The sequence below is a fragment of the Pinus tabuliformis genome, chromosome Q, assembly GCF_031772625.1.
Source record: "Pinus tabuliformis cultivar Carrire ecotype Pingquan chromosome Q, CPIR1, whole genome shotgun sequence".
Taxonomy (NCBI): domain Eukaryota; kingdom Viridiplantae; phylum Streptophyta; class Pinopsida; order Pinales; family Pinaceae; genus Pinus; species Pinus tabuliformis.
This window is the reverse complement of record NC_142296.1, coordinates 852,897,093-852,919,238: the sequence shown is the minus strand read 5'-3', so window position 1 is coordinate 852,919,238 and position 22,146 is coordinate 852,897,093. Positions and strand designations below refer to the sequence as shown.

General features: G+C 37.2%; 1 protein-coding gene across 6 annotated transcripts in view; it reads left to right on the top strand.

Moving 5' to 3' along the window:
* Positions 1-22,146, top strand: part of LOC149222233 (chaperone protein dnaJ GFA2, mitochondrial-like) — a 235,275-nt gene that overhangs the window by 47,893 nt on the left and 165,236 nt on the right. For 5 of the 6 annotated variants that reach the window (XR_016249417.1, XM_089385325.1, XM_089385321.1 and 2 more), the window contains exons 5-8: positions 1,356-1,454; positions 1,540-1,631; positions 2,033-2,116; positions 2,230-2,268. Coding sequence is in view for 5 of the 6 variants with exons in the window: in XM_089385325.1 (XP_089241451.1) it covers positions 1,356-1,454; positions 1,540-1,631; positions 2,033-2,116; positions 2,230-2,268 (314 nt within the window). In the remaining variant the exon portion in view is untranslated. The remainder of the gene's footprint in view (positions 1-1,355; positions 1,455-1,539; positions 1,632-2,032; positions 2,117-2,229; positions 2,269-22,146) is intronic. The other variant, XM_089385323.1, reaches the window with a different exon arrangement.

Sequence of the window (22,146 nt, the reverse complement as noted above, 5' to 3'; positions counted from 1 at the left end):
TTTCAACTTTGTTTAGATATATTTTTGTAACATTGAATTTGTATATGAATTTATAATCATCAGTTGTTAATTGTAAGTCCATAATTTCATATTGCTTTTTATCACATATATATATATATATATATACTTTAATTATACATTGCTTTAGAATTAATAATTGATTTGCCAACTCAACATCAATGCAATTTATTTCATCGTCTGAACTAGCAATGCTGGGGGAAATTGTGAAGGGGATGTGGAGCTCAAGGATGAGACAATTTGATTAGGAAGATCTATGAGAGGAGGAAACAAAGTTCATGTCCACATGTAGGAAGTGGTGTAAAGGTTGTGTATGACCAAGAAGGGGTCATCAAGAAGGCCAAGGAAGGAGTCAAAGAGAGGACACTGATGGATACTCCTAGAGTATTAAACATGGCACTCATTGCTGAAAGTCAAAATTTGCGTTCCTTTAGTGGGATTGAGATGTAGATCCTTTATGCATTGCAACAACTGTGAGACCCTTTGTTTGCTATTGGGCCAAGGCGTGAAGAGTCCTATTGGGTGAAGGTGTTTCTTCCAATGCTAGGAGACATTGAGCATGATAGTTATAGATAATTTCTCCCAAAGTTACTCTCAAAAATAAAAATGTTTTAAGTAATTTTATAAAAGAATTTATTAGTTTTGACATGATACTGAAATTGCAGATGAAGTCTACAATCTGAAGCATCAATGGGTGCAAAACGTCTGACTATATATTGTCAAAGTTGAAACTTAAATAAATTGCTGATACATAAATTGCATATGGAAATGATAGATTTTCTTCCAAATCACTAGTTCCTGGAAGGATTAATGTCCAACTTTTAGAATAAGATGAAAGTTATTCCCCCAACATCTTATGAGGAAACTATGAACCAAGCACTGAACTTGGAAAATGAAGGTTAGGGGAACACTCGCACAAAAAGTGATAATAATAGTGTCTCATGATTGATGCATCAAGAAAAGATAAAAAATAAATATAGCGAATGGTAACGTGTAACTGGAAGAAACAAAAGGAGACATGCAGCAAGGAATGTAGAGAGGGAGAAACTGACCACAAGTGCTCATGGAAGTTATATCAATGAAGTACTGCCTATGACTGTACATTCAAATCCGCATAATCACCACTTTTACATAATTTTTTTTTCCAATGAATATTCTGTGATAGAAGCTTGTTGTATAGATTCTAGAACACTAAAATGAAATATAATGGCTCTGGCTTGCTGTGTGCTTGTTAGGTTTGTCATTTATGCTATATGATGATTTACTTTGTTAATCACTAGTTTCAAAGTGCATTTCTTTGACCAGCACAAATTTTCCTAATTCAGTTTATTTTATAGCTTGTCTTTGCTTATTCCTACATGCAGTTCGTCATGGCAATATATTTTGCAGTAAAGGGCCTGGAAATGATTTTATAAGCAGGGGATTTCATTCAACAGGTATACATTTCGGTATATTTTAATTGTAGGATTTTGGATGTTGGTGGATAAATAAATGATTAACAGCTCCCTAATGTTTTTGTAGCTACATATTATATGGCTGCTAAGGACTACTATGAAATTCTTGGAGTAAATAAGAGTGCTAGTGCATCAGAAATCAAGAAGGCTTACTATGCGGTATGTGAGTAGTGGATGGCCATTACAGGCAAAGATATTCGGATTTTATATGTTTTGTTTAACCTGAGGGCAAAGAACAATTTATCTCTATTTTGAAATATCTGGATCCTTTGACTTTCAAGTGCCCCTGTCCTACTTTTGTGGTCATTTCATTGGATATTAATAAAGTTATCTTATCTGATGTTACTATTTCTGGATATCATACAAGCATGGAATATCTTCAAATTCTCACCTGTCAGCACTGGCATGCATAGTGTAGTGGTTTATTACTGATCCATCTAAGAATCAAACCCCTGATTTTGGTTTGCAACGTCAGTAGCAGTATATAGATGTTTGGATTGTTTTGCATAGCTTTGTACATTTACAATCTGTTGTCTCTAAGTTGTTTACTGCCTGTGTAGCTTGCAAAACAACATCATCCAGATGTTAATAAGAGTGATCCAGAAGCAGAGAAAAAATTTCAGGATATTCAACGTGCTTATGAGGTAAAGCTTGCCTTGAGCAGAATGTTTCCTTTTCAACATGAATAAAGGAGAACTATTTGTTTTTCACTATTTTAGTGGATTTCATGGAAGTCAGTTGCTACGTTTGTTTGCAGGTATTGAAAGATGATGAAAAACGATCACTATATGACCAGGTATAATTCTCATTCATCTTCTATAACCATTTTCTGAATATTGTCTAGTAAGTGGATACTGGATATCTGATATACTTTTTTTGCTGTCAGTCACCAGAATGTTTCTAAAATGTCGTGTTGAGGCATATTCTGAGACCTAGTGATATTTGTCCAACTTAATAATTTTTCTTAAGTTACACGAGATAAAGTATTACCCAACAGGATCTACTATCAACCAATCAGTTATCAGGTCCAAACATTTTTCTTGCATCCAGTAACTTGAAACTTGTCACTTGCAATTCACTCTTAAGGGAAGGATGCCGTGATGTATTGGAACACTGCTATAGTCTGACATTTGTATGTAGGTGGTGATATACGTATATTTATATTATTTTTCTACATTTTTCTTTGTTGTTTTGCAGGCTTTAATTTAGATAACTAATTCTTAATGATTTGAGAAGAGAGAAAACATATACTGTTCTTTGATATGCTACCTAATAGAGACTTGGCTACAAGCTCCATCATGTTCAGCGACACATGTAAAGCTGGTTGCTTGCAAGCCAATGTTCTGTACTGTAGAGTCACAGGCTTAAGTGTGGCAGCTGATATTGCCTGGTTTTGGGTAATGTTTTAACTTTTTCCCCTATTTTTGGGGGTGGGTGGTAATTCTTAATGATTTGAGAAGAGAGAAAACACATCCTGTTCTTTGATATGCTACCTAATAGAGACTTGGCTACAAGTGCCATCATGTTTAGTGACACATGTAAAGTTGGTTGCTTGCAAGCCAATGTTCTGCACTGTAGAGTCACGGGCGGGCTTAAGTGTGGCAGCTGATATTGCCTGGTTTTGGGTAATGTTTTAACTTTTTTCCCCTATTTTTTGGGGTGGGTGGGTTAACTAAACAAGTCTTTATTAATATATACAAATATGCAGTTACAGTCTCGATTTATTGGCTTGTAATATCATTTCAGTCGCTAACCAGGGCAAAGCCTCAGGTGGTCGTAAATCAAGCGGTGGTGATATTGACTTGTATTTGTAACAATATGAAGTTTGACAATGGTGAGGCTACATCATGGTAATGTCCAAGAATAACATCCGAATAGGGTGGGGAATTGACCTAGGGACTTAACATCTAGGAGTTCCTTAACGATACACCCGATCACTGTCTATCCAAGACCCCGTGGACACCTCACAGTTATCTTCATTTTAAGTTGTTCCTGCATTTTCTACTTCTTAGGAGCTATTGCTTTTTTGAGCATGGCTATATTTAGCAGTTTAATTTTGGCAGATACAAGGTGAGGTGTCATGGTTCCAAATGTGTAGAGGTAAAGTGGTTTCTAGAATTCTAGTAGGTTGGTGCAGACAAATGTAGCACTAGACAAAAAATGTATATATTTTATTAATAACTTGATGATTTACAGTGAGAGCGACCTTGGCTTAAATACAGCCCTAGGTGTCTTGGTGAATGGGCATGATCTTTGATCATGCTCTTTTGCCTAATTAACTAATAGTTATGGATTATTATATTTTACATAACATTGCCTCTCCTTCAAAAAGATGCTTTGTTCTCAAAGCATACGCAACGATGGGTATTGTTGACGAAATGCTTGTCTCCCAAGACGTTTCTTCTTCTGGTAAGTCCTTCCACTTGATCAGGTATTCTTTGATTACTCATGATCGCAGCTTCTTTTCCTTACTGGAGATGATACGTTTGGCTCTAGAATAATCCTTCCTTCGTCATCTGGAAGTGTTGTCTGTATTGATTGATGTTCACCAAGTTCCCTTTCAAGGCAGGATACATGGAAAACGTTGTGAATACGACTTTTATCGGGAAGGCTTAAACTGTACGCTACTTGGCTGATTTTTTTGTTGATTTGGTAGGGTCCATAAAACCTTGGTGCCAATTTTTTTTCCCTTTTGTTTTAAGGACAACTACTTGTAATGTTGGAGTTTAATAAATACCCAATCTCCAACTTCAAATTCTCTCTCGGCTCTATTTCGGCCAGCTCGCTGCTTCATACGATTCCTTGTGTTATTTAGATTTCCTTTTAGAGTTTGGATGACTTTTTGGGTTTCTTCTAACTGATTTTTAGCAACCCGAAGCTTCGTCTTGATGATAGCGAAGTCCTTCCATTTCAGAGGTTCGTAACCGTACAAAGCTTGAAATGACGTCATTTTCGTTGACGTGTGATAAGTGGAATTGTACGACCATTCAACGAGATGTAACCACTAAACCCACTTATTTTGTTTGATTGTGGCGTAACAACCTAAGTAGGCTTCTAAACATTTATTGACAACCTCTGTTTGGCCATCCGTTTGAGGATGGTAAGATGAACTCATGTTGAGGTTGGTTCCTATATGTTTGAAGGATTCCTTCCAAAAATTACCCTTAAATTTGGCATCTCTATTGCTCACAATGACCTTGGGAAGTCCATGTAATTTGTGAACTTTTTTGCAAAATATCTCAACGATTTGTTTTGCTGAGTCTGATTTCCTCATTGCAATAAAGTGAGCATACTTGGTGAGTTTGTGGACTACTACAAGAATTTTATCCTTACCATCAGACACCAGTAAACCTTCAATAAAGTCCATTGATATTTCCTCCCATTTCTAATCTGGAATGTTTAAGGGATGAAGTAGTCCGGGTGTCATAATATTTTCATTTTTATTCCTCTAGCATTTATCGCATTCGGCTACATATTTTTGAATATCATTGCTCATTCCCTTCCAAAAGAATGACTGGCGTGCATTATAGTAGGTTTTAAAGTATCCTACATGTCTGACTGATAATGAATCATGCGACTCTTTGAGAACCTTGGCTTTAAATTTGGAATATGCATTCAGATAAATTCTTCCCTTGTACCATAAATATCGTTTTTCCATTCAAATTTTGAATTCTGAGGATGATTATTGATTATAGAACTTGTTTCTGGATCTTTTGCGTATTCACTTCGAATCCCATTAAGCCATTTGGGAACAACCATTGACACTACAAGTAATGATGGTTCTTCGTCTTTCCTCGACAAGGCATCAACTATTATGTTATCTTTCCCTTTCTTGTGTAATATATTCCATCGAAATGAGTTCTTTAGAAGGTTCGATAGGGGTGCAGCTATATGGGTGTAGTTTTTAATAAATCTTCGATAATACCCGATCAACCCTAAGAATCCTCCTAGCTTGGAGATATTAACTGGTTTGGGCCATCCCCTTATAGCCTTGATCTTGTTAGGATCTACTTACCTCCTTCCTTGGATATTATATGTTTGAGATATTCTTCTTCTTCCTTCCCAAAAGTGCATTTGGACTTCTTGGCATAGAACTGATGCTCTTCCATGATAGTAAGAACTTTCTCCAAATGTTGTAGGAGCTCCTTCCAAGTTTTACTGTAAATCAAAATGTCATCAAAGAACACTAACACAAACTTCCTTAGATATGGACAGAATAGCTCGTTCATAGTAGCTTGGAGTGTTGCCGGTGCATTGGTTAAACCGAAAGGCATTACTTTAAACTCGTAATGACCTTCATGTGTTTGGAAGGTAGTTTTTGCTACATATTCCAATCTTATTCTGATTTGGTAATATCCTGACCTTAGGTCCAATTTTGAGAAGTATTTAGCGCCATGTATTTCATCCAACATTTCATTAATAAAAGGAATTGGAAACTTGTTTTTAATTGTTATTTTGTTTAGTCCTCTATAATCGACGCATAATCTGAACGATCCATCTTTCTTTCGAACTAATACAACTAGAGCAGCATACATATTTTTATGTTTTGAGATGATGCCACACTTTAAAAGATCTTGGACTAATCTCTCAATTTCAGTTTTTTGATGATGTGGATAATGATATGGTTTGATGTTGGTGGGATTTGATCTTGCTTTGACTTCTATTGTATGCTCGATTTCTCTTTTAGGCGGCATCTTCATCGGAAGGTCTTAGGAATACTTTTTCTGAATCAACTCTTGGACTTCTGGTGATTCTTCATTGACCATATTTGAAGTTAACATTTCTAATTGATGACACTGTACTACATAAGCTGGTGCTCCCTTCTGAATCATTTTCATCATCTGGGATGATGATACAATTTGGTTCTCAGGTGGTTGGAACCCATAAAATCTGTATTTTTGCCTTTCCCATTTAAATTTTATAAATTGCTTTTGATGGTTGGCAGAGTAAGTACCGAGGGTTTGTAGCCATTAGATACCTAAGACCACATCCACTCCTCCCAATGGAACCGTGCAGAACGAAGATTCTAAATTAAAGCCTTGAATCTGCAATTTGACTCTATGGCATTTCCCCTACCTTTTCAATTTTCTTACCGCCAACTACCATAACCTTCATGTTGGGCATGGTAAATGAGAAAATGTTGAGTCTCTTTTCCATGGTTGAGTCCAAAAAATTGTGGGTGCTATCGGTATTGATTTGAACCATTACATTGTTCTTCTTGATATGTCCTTTTAATTTTAATGTCTGGGGCTGTGATATACTTGTCATAGCAGATAATGATACTTGCGAAATGCTCTCGTCATCTAGTTTTGGAGAGAATTTCGTGGAATCTTCGATTTATTTTACGTTTGATTCATCACTGTCTAAATCATTAGTTGCTTCATATTTATACATGTTCTTAGTCTCTTTTCCTTTAGCACACCTATGTTTAGGATTCATTTTTCGCTACAACGTTTGCACTTGCCCTCCTTCATTCTTTGCATTTCCACGTTAGTTTTTTCTCCTTCACAAAAATGTGGTGGAACATATTTTGTGTTATCCGTGTTTGCGGCTTGGAAAAATCCTCGTCTCGAATATACTCTTTCAACCTTTGGCCATTGCATTTTTTCGTGTTTCGTTTTAGCAACTTTTGCCTTATTTCTGGCTACCTCTATAGAAGTGATGTCACGAAGCTCGAGCTCAAGTAGGAGATGGGGTTTAAGTCTCATGGTGTATGATTGAATGGGACAGGTTTTGGATAATCCAGGTACTCGCATCGCTAAAGAATCCCATTATCAAGTGTATTCGTCCACATCTCATTTTTGTTGTAATCTGGTGAGTGCTGAGAATTCTTCTTCTTCCTTGACACCTTTTAAAGGACTCATTTTTGAATTTCCTCCAACTGATAGCGAGTGTCTTCTTTTTACACCACATATATCAATTATATGCTTCGTCTTCCACTTGCATGGAAGCATGCCTGATCTTTTCGTCATCATTGTCAATACCGTAAATCTTGAAATATTCTTCTACTTTATTGAACCAAGCAACGCTGCATTTTTTGTTACTGTCAAATTTGGATAGCTCAAGTTTTGCTCTTCGTTGATATGTAGCTATCAGCGGGGCGAAGAAAGGGTGTTGATTTGAAAACGACATATTGGTGTATGGATTCCTGAGCTGCCTATTTTGAACATTCGTGTTACTATTTTCTTGATTAAGTGTGGAAGATGTCTTTGGAGACTCGAGTTTCTCATGTGAGTCTGACGATTTTGATGAATCTGGAGAATTGAGATGTTGAGTGGCCTCATTATTCTGGGGTATTTGATTGGGCATAATCTTCATGTTGTTACAAATACAAGTCAACATCACCATCACTTGATCCACCTTAGCTGAAAGGTCTGCCTGATCCTTTTTAAATTCATTCTTGTTCTGCTCGAGTTGACTCTCTATTCTCTTTGTTGTATCCTGCAGTGCGTCGATGTCGTTGCCCTGTCCGGTCACCTTAGTCTCAAGGTTTAACAATCTTTTATTGAAATCAACCGTTGACATTGATGAAGCCATTAAGCGGGTGAGAGGTGGAGTATACTTATCCAACATAATTTATTTCTTTTCTTTTTAAATTGACCTATTTTTTTCTAAATATAATATCTATATATATAATAATAATAATAATAATAATAACAACAACAATTATTATTATTATTATTATTTTTTAAAATTATATAATATATAGTTATAATATACTAATATAGTTATATAGTTATAATATAGTTATAGCAATTATAACTTTTATAGTTATATCAAATATCGAATTTGAACAATTTGAACAGCTGCGTGCCACGAAATTTCGGTTTGGACGGAGACGGGAAAATTGTTGATCGAGGACGGAACGAGGGCAACGGAGAAGGCAAGTTGCAGCGGTGATCACACAGTGGTTAGCGACAGGTGGATGAGGAGAAACCTGACAGGAGCCTACGTAGGGACGTCTTACATAGTGTGACTGAGAGAGTGGGGGTATGGCGACTGTGTACGGGTTCGACGGTGGAGAGAAAGCGGGGGAACAGGCGTGGGACGTGGATTAGTGCTGACAACGAATGGAGCGGATGAGAGTCAGGGTGCGATAGGACAGTCGTGGGTGGAGGGGCGACAATAGATTGAATTGGATGCCGTAGACAGTGAATGAAGTAGAGAGACACTGGACGAAACCAAGAAGCCAACAATCGACTCGCTCTGATACCAGATGGTGCAGACAAATGCAACATTAAACAGAAAATGTATATATTTTATTAATAACTTGATGATTTACAGTGAGAGAGAACTTGGCTTAAAGACAACCCTAGGTGTCTCTTGGTGAATGGGCATGATCTTTGATCATGCGTTTTTGCCTAATTAACTAATAGTTATGGATTATTATTTTTTACATAACATAGGTAAAAGATGATGAGTCAAGTGCAGTGTTGCACAGGTGGATTGTTCTTTGAATATTAGCATTCCAACTAGGTGGAGGGTTTCCATTTATATGTGGTTCCATAATTGCCTTAAGCCCAAACCCTAAATTGCTTGCCATAATCTTAATTTGAATTGCTGTGTTTAATTGATGTGACTTGTTGACCTAGTCTAATTCATGTTAGAGTTTTGTATTAATGACTCACAATACATTTAAGTCATCTAAGGGTTTATATTCATTTATGGGAAATAACTGATATAAACCCGAAGTACACAAACCCTTTTTTATAGTAAAGGAATGGTAACCCATAAGTGCATGAACCCTAAATTGACCTAAATATATTGTCAGTAACCCATCACTAAAGTATGAATTGCACTATGCCAACAAGTCACTTTATAATATGCCCAAGTCTATAGTCTAGATGATGAGATAAGTTTATTAATGTCCATCAATTGACAAAAAGTAGGTCACTCTGACTGCTCGGTACAAAGTGGTGATACATACTAGTAGTGTGAAGGCCACTCCTATAAAAACACGATAATAAAGATTTAATGACGATTGTCACAATGCTAAAATGAAATAGAATGCTCTAGAGTCGAGTACAAGGAAGAGCCTCAATGTTCCCATTGCCTACCATTGCAAAACACGAGATTGCTATGAGTTAAATAACTCTAATGTTCTTCCTGAGATTTTGCCGAAATGTCTTCAGTGTGGTCCTGATTTGGGCAATATTTTAGTGCAATTTTTGCATCTTCTACAATTTGTTACATGGAATGAAAAATGCACATCAATATGTTTGATTTTCTTAGGGAAGATGGGATTCTTTTCTAGCTTGAGAATTTCTTGGTTATCAAAAAAGGTACTATGGCTTTTCTTGATGGATTTGCAAATCTGCAAGCATTTATTTAAGCCAAATTGTTTCACATGCCCCTTTTGCTGTTGCTTTGTATTTTTCTTACATAGAGGGAAGTGCCATTGCATCTTGTTTTTTACTAACCCAAGAAATTGTCCCTTGCCGGTATTGAACATGTAACTTATTGTAGACTCTTTGTCATCCATGGATCTTGTCCAAACCAAGTTTGAATAGCCACACAATTAAGGCTTCTTGTCTTCCCTTGTAGAATGTGAAAATCGAATGTTTCCTTTACAAACGTAGCACCCTCTTTGTTGTTGTCCAATGTTTTTGTTTGGAGCATGCATAAATTGGGAGATGTTGCTGATTGCACAACTCAAGTCAGATCTAGTGGCGATAAGATAAATTAAATTGCCCACTAGCTGCTTGTAGACCAATTCGTTGATTGCCTTTGAATTAGTCTTGATTGAAAGTTTCCGCCATTTATTCATGGTTGAAATGAGATTTTATAATTTGCCATCTTGAACATGTTACCAAATTTTTGGCATATCTTGTTTATGAAATGAAAATATGACTGTTTATTTACCAAATTTGTATACCTAAACAATACTATAGGGGGTCTAAATTTGTCATGCAAAAAGCTAAACATAACTTTGATTTTGCTTTTTGTAATTGCTCTTACATTGCTACTTGTAATGATGATGTCATCAACATAAATAAGTAGAATCACCACATCACTAGTTTTGCTTTTGACCTAGAGATTTGGTTTGGAAGGACATCCCTCAGAGTTAAAAATTAGTTAAATTAATTAAATTAGTTTAATAATGGTACTAGACTTAGGCATTACATTTATAAAGTGGATTGACTGACTCCACTGTAACCTAAGTGACCAAACCTGTCCTCCCCCTTGGCCCCCTACGTGTCGCGAATCCTGTGTGTTTGACACGATTTAAGCCTGACACATGCCTGATATGAGTTTGACTTGTGTCTTATTCGTAGGACATGAGCCCTACTGGTGTCCCAAAATTTGGACACGTGTCTTGTGAAAAAACATCCTGAAATCGATTTATTGCCTCATTCTCACGCAATTCAATTACAATTTTGGAGATCTCGAAGGTTTTGAAGTGCAGTTAAGGGCAATTAAGCAATGTTAGGCAATTAAGCAATGTTAGGAGGGATTCCAAGTGTTGGGAAGTAGATTTGTCCAATCTCTACTAATGCTATTCATGGTAATATTAAATTTTTAAAGTAAAAGTGACATTCTCCTTTATGATTTAGGATGTTTGAGAGTGGTTTCAATCTCATTAGATTTCATGTAGAGAAAGTAGAATTTTAGATCCCACTCAAAATCCAATAGACTTAATAGTTTTCAGGATTTCAGGATTGGGGGAATTATAATGTTTCCATTGCAGTTTGTCATGTATGAGCGTATGGAACTAGCATTTAATAAAGAGGACCAAGCCCTCTATGTAACCTTGATGTTGGTGGCATTGGTTGTTGGACTCCTCTTTCATGACCATAGTAAAAATGCACTCATCACTCAAACAAAATCTCGATTTGATAATTTAAGGTTTTTCTATCTTATTTTAATGCGTAGAGGGCAATGTTGATGATGAGGATCCCAATATAGGCAGTGATTTTGATGGTATATAGTACTAGTTATTTGTTGTACTTGTGGCATTATTTATTTTGGACTGTATAGGTCATTTAGGGCCTCTTTGTTGATGTATTTTTGGTTCAACTATGGATTGCATTTGCACTCAATGCTACTTTGGTTATATGCATTAGTTGTGTATTGAATTTATATCATCATCATCATCTAAATGTTATATATATATATATATATATATATATATATATATATATATAATATAACATGTCTTACGTGTCTTGGTTCGGGGGGTCATCGTGTCACGTGTCAGATACTCATATTTTCATGTCCTACGTGTCTTGCGTTACCATGTCATGTGACTTAGATTGTAACCTATATGCGAAATCTTTCACTTCCTCACTATTCACTCAATACAGTGAACTCTTTTGAGTTTTCTTGGTTTCCATAATATGGTATTAGAGCCAATTTAATTTCCTAAGTATGCTCTTTGTTGCATCGTATGGTTATCTAGATGAGATTGCTGAGTGTGCGGTAGCATGAAGACCTAGGGATTATTGTTGACAAAGATGGATTGAGGGATCATTATCACAAAAGTTGAATAGCCAAAAGGGTTTCATTGAAACCAACCATCACTTCTAGAGGTCGTACATAATAGTCATATGATGCATTAGCACCATCATACAAAATTGTTTGGAATTATTTAAAAGAGTGCATAAAATTTTGATGTATGGCCCAAAATATCTTGTTTCTCAGTTTCCTTGATAGTATAGATCAATTGGATGCAGATTGACATAGTTTTTTTCCTATATTGGTGCCTAGATTTGCAGTTCTAGAAGTTTTAGGTGTCGATTTTTAATTTTTCAGTAGATCTAAGGAGAAATTGATTGTTTTGATGTTGGCCATTTGTAGATTTGACTGATTTTGAGCTATTTGAGGGTAGATTTATCTAGATTTGTGAAGTTTTAGCTATTTGTACATATATATGAGTATTTTTGGGATGATTTGGGCAAATTTATCTCAAAACTATCTTTCCCATTGGTACGTGGTTTCTACAACTGTTTAGAGCCATCTATTTTTTTGCACTCTTGACTTGTATCTATGGCTTTGTTGTCCAACATAATGCTAGAAGGCTACCAAAAGTTCTTTGGGAAGAACTGCAATACATGGAAGTAACGCATGTTGGCCATTTTTGAGTACAAGTGTTTGTTAGATGTTGTTCTCGTCAAGGATACTTGGCCCATTGTTGCGGGCAAAGACTAGGACAAGTTTGATGGCCAAGATAGAGGTGTTGTAATGTTGATAAAATTGTTTGTGATAGATGAAATGCTCTTTGAGGTTTAGGTAGGGAGGATGTAAGTAGCAATTTGGGAGCATTTGAAAGATTTGCATGAGACTTCAGACAAAGGTAAAGTATTATTTTTAAATAAGATGTTGTTTTCAATCACAGTTAGTGAGGGTGCATCCTTATAGGAGCACTTACTCAACATCAAGGACATCTGAGAACAATTGCAGGCCATTGTTTGGAAGATGGAAGAATAGGAAAGGGTGTTAATCATGCTCGAAAGCTTACCATGTGCTTATGAGCATTTTGTTGAGACCTTGAACATTATTGCTATGGATGTTGACCTAAAGTTTGGAGAGCTTTATAATAAGCTCTTACAACAGGATGAATGAAAGAAATAGTTCTGTATAACAGTGACAAAAGGGGTTTCGAGTAGGCCTTTGCTACGAATTTCAAAGGCAAAGGAAAGTGGTCCAGGAAGAAAGGCAAGAGTAGCGGTAAAGATGACACCAAGGGTCAAAAGACCATTATTTGTCATTACTGTGGCAAGACAGACTATATGAAGAAGCACTGTAGAAAGAGGCTAGCTAACAAGAAGACCAATTAGTTGGGCTTCAGCAAAAGGCTCGTGTCATAGAGAAAATAAAGGAGTTAGCCTTCCATGCATTCATGACCATGACACATGGAGATCAACCCGAGTCATTTTCTTGTTTTGTCGATTTAGGTGTATCATGCCATTTCACCAATATGCAGGTCTAGTTGACATAATGCAAGCTGTATTCATCTAAGGATTTAGTGATCTTCGTTGTTTGAGAAGAGTATACAACTGTTGGTAAAGTAAATGTTTAGATTCCCTATGGAAGGACTATGTTGGTGTTCCTCAATTTCTACTATGTGCCATGTAGGGGGGTTAATCTGCGTTCAGTTAGTCATATTATGAGGCATTGCCCCCATCTAGATGCCAACTTTAGCCATTCACAAATGCTACAAAGATGATGGGGTCATGAACATTGTTTCTCTTGGTGTGGAGGACCATGGGTTGTTCAGATTGGAAGATATTGAATAAGGCAAAGAGAATGCACTAGCTGTTAACAATGAATTTGGCATCAATACGCTATGGCTTCAGAGGTATGGGCACCTCAACTTGACTTACCTCTCTTAGTTGATATGAGAGAAATTGGTAGATGGATTTTCATACCTTCAACACTAGATTCGAGGAGTTTGCTAGGAAGGGAAGCAACATTGTGTGCTAAGTACTGTTAGGATATTCCGACACATAGGAAATAGTTAAGTACAACTTGGTCTAGTGTAGAGTTAGGTATAGAGTTAGGTAAAGTGTGTTTCTTTACCGTTGTACATTTTGTAACTTACAATCCGACGGTCACGATATGTAGTGATCCGACGGTGCATTCTCTCCTCGGTATTACCGACACTTGATCCGTGGCTTGACACCTGATTGGTCCATGAATTCTATTTAAAGCGCATGGAGGGTCATTTGTAGGGTAATCCGTGCATGAGAGAAACATATGTAAATTTTCATTCTTTTATTAATAAATTGCCTGAAGTGGCCGCGTTGGCTCAGGCCGTGGACTGTTTCCCTCTTTGAGGGTTTTAACCACGTCAAAATACTGGTGTATTGATCTGCGATCTGGTTGTGAGCGGTGTCCTTTTGGTGTTCTGTCTGAGGAACTTACCCTGTAAATTCTTACATGGTATCAGAGCTATTTGAGGGCCGCGTCCGTTGGTGATCCAAATCTGAAGCCGGTAGAACTGCATCCGACTGTCGTTTCCTAGATCTGCTGTTTCTGATTGCTTTCGGGCCGAGAGGACTGCTCTGTTGTGTTCGGAGCATCTGTTCCAGTGAGGAACCCCTTTCGTTTCACACGAAAAGGTTTCCGGTAGCCCTAGCTGCGTCATTTTTAAGATCTGGAGGTATACAGTGTTTATTTGCAGTTTACTGTTATTTTCTCTCTGTTTATTTCGGTTTCTGTTTATTTAGCCTTTTTATTACCGGATCTATACTTTTCATTTCTGCGTATGCTCTTTGCCCTGCGACTCTGTGCGATCTGGGCAAATCAGAAACAGAAAGGAAGGATTTTTCTCATGCGTATGCTCTTTTCCCTGTGCCTTAGGGTGATCTCGGAAAATCAGAAACATTGAGAAAAATATTTAGTTTCCAGCCAAAGCTAACTTTGAGCCGCAAGGTTCATTTTTGAAAATATTTAGTTTTTCGGCTAAAGCTAACTTCGAGCCATAAGGTTCGTTTTCTTTGCATGTCCGTGTTGGGTTTTGTGTTTTGTGTTTTGTAGGGAAAAAGAGCTTTCTCAAGGCAAGCACGCAACCCAAAGCACCCCCCCTCTCTCGCTCTCAAATTTTTTGTATAGATCAATTGGTTCAAAGCTATTTTAAGAGAGTAGAGGTCTTGGGTTCAAGTCTCCATTTTGTGGGGGCAGAATTTTTCATTTCCGCACATTCCCGCACTTCGTCAGCAACTTCAAAACCTTTTTTTCAAAAAGCCATAACTTCTTCATCCGGAAGCCGTTTTTTTTAAACCAGCCTAATTTTTCGAGATCTATCCATTGGAACACTTATTTTCAGCATTTTTAGCTTCAGTTTCCATTGAAATGGAAAGTCAATACCAAGTTACCCTTGACAGCACCAACTACTTCCAATGGTTGGCTTACATTGAGGATTTACTTAGAAGTAAAGGTCTCTTCAGAATAGCCTCAGGCCAAGAAAAGAAACCGAAGGATGAAGATAAGGCTGCTAGATGGGAAAATAGGCAAGATCAAGCACGTGGATTGATAGGGATGTCTATTTCTCCAGATCTTAGATTCCATATTGCAGAAATTGATGCTCCTGATGAAGCAATGAAACAAATCAATAAAATTTTTGGGATTAAAAATGAAATTAAAGCCCATCAACTTGAAAATGAGTTGCTTACATTGGACCCTAATAATTTTTCTTGCATTGAAGATTTCTTGTCCAAGTTCAAGACCCTTAGGTATCTTTTGGAAGGTGTTAAAGTTAAGAAAGAAGATAGTAATCTTATCTATTCCATTCTTACAAAGTTGGGACCAGCCTACTCTGTGTTTGTTTCCACCTTCCATTCTACAAGAGAAGCCTTCATTTCTCAAGGAACAGACTATAAGTCCCCTTCCTTTGACTCTTTTTGTGATTCTTTAATAAGAGAACAAAAAAAACTCTTACACCTTGGTCTTCTTAATCTTGGAAACTCTTCCAAGAAAGCGTTAGCCGCCCAACAGCAACCAAATTCAAAGAATCCCAAGAAGTCATATCCTAAAAAGAATGGTCCTAAACCAAACAAGGGTCCTAAGCAATTTCAGCCCCAAAATGAAAAATCATTTCAACAAAATGATAAGACAAATAAAAACAAAGTGAAGAAGACTGATAGACATTGCAATTTTTGTAATCGAGATGGCCACTTAGAATCAAAATGCTTTAAGAAGATGGAAGCCTTGGAAGCAGCAATGAAGAAGCATAATATCCATTTGGGGCAATCTTCAACTTCAACTTCATCTTCAGGAATGGCACTTTCTGCATGTGGTTGTCAAGCATATCGGTCTGGCTATGCATTAAATGTATTTTCTTCTTCTCATTCTCACGAGTGGCTCATTGATTCTGGAGCTTCTTATCACATGGCCAAAAACAAAGCCATGTTTTCTTCTTTAAATGATTGTAACACCAAAAATATATATGTTGGTGATGATAGATCTCTTAATGTTGTAGGGACTGGAACTGTTCATCTAGACAATGGTCAGTTTAATGATGTATTATGTGTTCCAACCTTATCCTGCAACCTTCTATCTGTATATCAGATAACTCATTCAGGTGAAGGTAAAATCGTTGAATTTTCACCTCATGATGTTGTAATCAAGGACTTAAGAGATCCTAAACAGATTTTGGCTACTGGCATTGCTGATGATTCCACAAGGTTGTATAAGTTTCACAACTTTGGGTCATCAAATCTTCCCTCAGTATTTGTTGCTCATAACGATGAAGTGAGCAAACTTTGGCATGAGTGATTTGGTCACTTAAACTATCGCTCCCTTCAACATCTATGTAAAGAAAATATGGTGACAGGTCTTCCTATGGTATCTTGCAGAGATGGTGTTTGTTCCGGATGTGTACTCGGAAAACATCATCGGGACAGTTTTGAAAAACGTGCCTCTTGGCACGCCTCAGCCCCTTTACAGCTTGTGCATAGTGATTTATGTGGTCCACTTCCAGTTGTGTCATTCTCTGGCTGCAAGTATTTCTTAACTTTCATTGATGATTTCTCCAGACGCACTTGGGTATACTTCTTAAAACTCAAGAGTGAAGTATTTAACACTTTTTTGGCCTTCAAGGCCTTTGTTGAAAAACAATCTGGACATCAAATTCTTAAGTTAAGATCTGATAATGGCGGAGAATATGTTAAAAACACATTCATCAACTATTGCACTGAGAATGGAATTCAAATGCAACATACTGTTCCATATACTCCACAACAAAATGGTGTAGCTGAAAGGAAGAATCGCACCTTAAAGGAAATGGCTAATTGTATGCTACAATCTAAAGGACTTGGTCTTAGTTTTTGGGCAGAAGCAATTAACTGTGCAAATTACATAATAAATCGCACTCCTACTAAGGCTTTAAAGAATATCACTCCAGAAGAAGCATGGAGCTCAATCAAACCAGATGTAAGTCACTTTCGTGTTTTTGGAAGTGAAGCGTGGGCCCATATTCCAGATGAAAAGCATAAAGCTTTAGAACCTAAGAGTGAAAAATGTACTTTTGTTGGATATTCTGAAGATGTCAAAGGCTATAGACTTATTCCATTTAAGTCCAAAAATGTTATCATTAGAAGAGATGTAAAATTTGATGAAAATATATCGGCATGCGAGCCTAGTCCGGCGGTTGTGCCACCTCTCCCTGTCTCTTCTACTTTTGAAAACATTTCTTCTTCAGATGATGAAAGTGAGGATGACAATCCTCCCCCACCATCTCAGGATCCTCCTTTAGCTCCTGAGCTTCCAAAATGGGTTCGTGCTACTCGAGATGCAGCAGGTGATCTTGCCGGTGATCCTACAGATCAGCGACGTACACGTTCTCAGTTCGAGAGAGCCTCTTCTTTACTGGCTCAAGCTCCAGTAAATTATGATCCTGACACCTTTGCAGAGGCTTCAGGCCATCCAGATTGGGAAGCAGCTATGAATGAAGAATATCATTCATTATTGACAAATGATACATGGGATCTTGTTCCTCTACCAAAGGGACAAAAACTTGTCAGATGCAAATGGGTTTACAGAACCAAGTATGGACCAGATGGGAAAGTTGATAAACATAAAGCTCGTCTTGTTGCTAAAGGTTTTTCACAGGTTGAAGGCATTGACTACACCAAAACCTTCTCCCCTGTTGCCAAAATGAACTCTATCCGCCTTGTTCTTTCCCTTGCTGCCTCTTTCAAATGGGAAGTCCATCAGATGGATGTTAAATCTGCCTTCTTGCATGGGGACTTGCATGAAGATATCTATATGGAACAACCCATTGGCTTCATACAAACAGACTCCAGCCTTGTATGTCGACTTAAGAAATCCCTTTATGGTCTCAAGCAAGCTCCTCAGGCTTGGTATGCCAAAATGGATAGCTTTCTTTTAGAATCTGGCTTTTCTAGGTGTCAATCTGACAATACTGTCTACACCAAGAAAGTGGGCAACTCTCTTATCATCCTTGTTCTTTATGTTGATGATCTTATCCTTACTGGTAGTGATCCCAACCTTATAAACCATGTGAAGTCTAGCCTTAAAAGGAAATTCGAAATGACAGACTTAGGAAACTTACACTATTTTCTCGGTCTTCAAGTCTTGCAATCCAAGGAGGGTATTTCCCTTTCCCAGTCCAAGTATGCTTGTGATATTCTACGTCATTTTCACATGGAAGACTGTAAGCCAGCCCCTTCTCCCTTTCAGTCTGGAGTCAAACTTTCAGTCACTTGTACTTCTCCTGAAGTTGATGCTACATTATACCGTCAACTTGTAGGAAAACTCTTGTATCTAACTCATACTCGTCCTGACCTTTCCTTTGCTGTTGGCCTTGTTGCTCGGTTCATGCAAAACCCCCGTGAAAGTCATTAGAAAGCAACTAAAAGAATACTTCGTTATGTTCGAGGTACAGTTCAGTTTGGGATTCATTACAGTGCCGAAGCATCTCCTCTATTGGTTGGTTTCACTGATTCCGATTGGGCTGGTGACCCTGATGATCGGAAGTCTACTGCTGGTTATGTGTTCACTCTTGGTTCAGGACCTATTACATGGGCTTGTAAGAAGCAAGCTGCCATTTCTCTTTCATCAGCAGAAGCAGAGTATCGTGGTGCCGTAGAAGCTAGTAAGGAAGCCTTGTGGCTTCGTCAGATCCTGTCAGAATTTGGCCTTCAGCAGCAGCATCCGACTACACTTTGGTGTGATAATCAAAGTGCCATTCAGCTATGCAAAGATCCAGTCCAACATCAGCGCAGCAAACACATTGAACTGCACATGCACTTCATCAGAAAGCTCACTCACGACCATGTTCTTGAAGTGCAATATTGTTCAACAAATGATCAAGTTGTAGACATCTTCACAAAGGCTCTCACAGAGGCGAAGTTCACTAAACTTCGATTTATGGTTGGAGTTCAGGAAGTTGTCACTAAGGGGGGATAAGCTCTAGTGCCTCCTTCCTTCTCCTATTGTGTCATATTTGTAAATCCTTCAATCCTATCCCAAGTTGTTCTTAAGGGGGGATGTTAGGATATTCCGACACATAGGAAATAGTTAAGTACAACTTGGTCTAGTGTAGAGTTAGGTATAGAGTTAGGTAAAGTGTGTTTCTTTACCATTGTACATTTTGTAACTTACAATCCGACGGTCACGATATGTAGTCATCCGACGGTGCATTCTCTCCTCGGTATTACCGACACTTGATCCGTGGCTTGACACCCGATTGGTCCATGAATTCTATTTAAAGCGCATGGAGGGTCATTTGTAGGGTAATCCGTGCATGAGAGAAACATATGTAAATTTTCATTCTTTTATTAATAAATTGCCTGAAGTGGCCGCATTGGCTCAGGCCGTGGATTGTTTCCCTCTTTGAGGGTTTTAACCACGTCAAAATACTGGTGTATTGATCTGCGATCTGGTTGTGAGCGGTGTCCTTTTGGTGTTCTGTCTGAGGAACTTACCCTGTAAATTCTTACAAGTACAAGCTTGGAGAGAGCACATAGAGTTCTTCAATTGGTTCATATAGATGTTTGTGGACCAATGAACATCTCATGAGTCTTTGGTGCCAATTATTTCTTTTTGTTTGTTGATGATTACAATGTTGGAAATATTGGGGGGGTGAATCAATATTTCATTATTTTTAACTTTTTTTTTTTTTTTTTTTTTTTTTTTATCTTTCAAAACATTTGATACACGTAAATCATGAAACACAGATCTTCACAAGAAATACAATTTTTCTTTTTAAATACTTTGTAAACTTCAGTGTACAAAGTAAGCACCAACTTACAACTTTCGTGGGCACCAACCTATAGGAGATTTCATTCCCCTAGCTGTGCACCAACTCAACAAATCTAGGAACCAACCTATAGGAGACACAATCCCCCATCTGAGCACAAACTCAACACGCTGTAGTCACCAACCTACATCTTCAAGTTGTTCCTTTGATTTGTCTTCAATAACTTTTGGTCCTCAACAAAGTATTAGTCATCTAACCATGCAACCATGAGGTTTGTGCCTTCAAGATTGATCACAACCACTTGACTTGTATGCCTTAACTTTTTGCTCTTCAACTAGGCTTCTTAACTTGGCTCTATAGAATTGGTCTCCTACACTTGCCAGTTCTCTGTATTTGATGAAAAAGGGGCCTTCCCACTTGGCACTTCAACTACCTCAACTCTTGCTTTTCACTGTGCAATTGTCACTGCTTAGGCTCATTATATGTTCAAAGAGAAGGTTTACCCACCTAACAACTTGTACTTAGCACTGTAGATTTCTTTTTGCTACATGGGGTTTGTTGCACTCAAATTGTCAGAGTTCTAGGGAAGTGGAAGTGCCAAATTTTTCAGCAAGGATCAGATCACATATCAACAGTCCATGTGTCATGGTCATCCCATTCTGCAAGTTATATATTGTAAATGATCCTAGTAAAACCTTGAGTCTTATGTAACAACCTAGGTAAGCCTATAATTTGATGACGAATTCCATCTTAGGAGGTATTTTAACCTCGCTGATTACCTGTGTTTTTAGACATGACTAATCAAAAGAGTTTTTTCCCTCTATCGTAAACCCCAAAGCTAGGGTGAAATTTATTGTCGAATTATTAGATGTTCTAGTGTTTTTAGTCTAGTCTAATGTAAAAGTGGTTTGGGAATAATTTAAGCTAGTTGGCTTAATTATTTTATTAGAAATCCCTTGGTTTATTAGATCATATTGTGTCGTAGATGGGTAATGTGCCTTGAGGGTCTAATTCAAATGTATATTCCCTCTTTGAGTCTTGTAAATGTGAAATCTTTTGCATTAGAGGGTTGGAAAAATAATTAAATCCCCTCGTGTGTAAATTAATTAATTTTTCTGGCAAAATAAAATTAAATCCTAGGCTAGAAAGTTAATTAATTAGAGTCAAATTAAATTGTCTTAGGAAAATAGATTCTCCAAATGGAAAAATTCGTAGGTTTTAGAAGAGTCAATTTTTTAAGGTCCTCCACCAAGGGAATATTGTATTTTTCAAGAAAATTTGGACCCTTGGACCTTGGTGGTTAAGTCAAAGTCAAAATTTTGAGGAAATTAGCTTAAAATAAATATTTTTGAGCTAATTATAATGGAATTAAAAGATCTTGAAGTGTTTATCAATGTCTAAGATTATTTTGACAAGGATCAAAGAAACTAGTTGTTATTTTTCCATTTGGGGGATTTATTTATAAATTAGAGAGTCAATCGAGTCTCTAGTCATCTTGATCTCTAGCTAGCATTGCTGCTAAAGCATTTTGTAAAGTATTGTCCCGTTGGGAACTATTTTTTCTACTATAATAAAAGACTTTGGCATGCAACTCGAGGTGTTCTTCTCGCTGATCTGTGGTATGTATTAACTACGGGTTTCCTATGTGGTGCTTTATATTATTATTTTGAGATAATACATAGTGTTTGCAGGTACTCAATCCTTGGTCTCCAAGTTCACAGACTGTGGGCAAGGGTTACTTTACTTGGATCCTTAGTTTTTATATGGTGGATTGAATCTTTGCTAGGGCTACAGTGAGCATAGATTTTTCTGAAGCATTTTAGCCATTCTTTCAAGGAAAAATATCATAAAAAATTATGTTCTCAAAATCTATTTCAAAAACACATGTATATTTTGTAAAATAATTTTGTAATATTAATTGTAAACTATTTTTCTAACTTGGGTTGGGGTTTTTAGATTTATTTTGTATATATTTGGGGTTGGGGTGTTGTATTTCTATTTTTTTGCAAG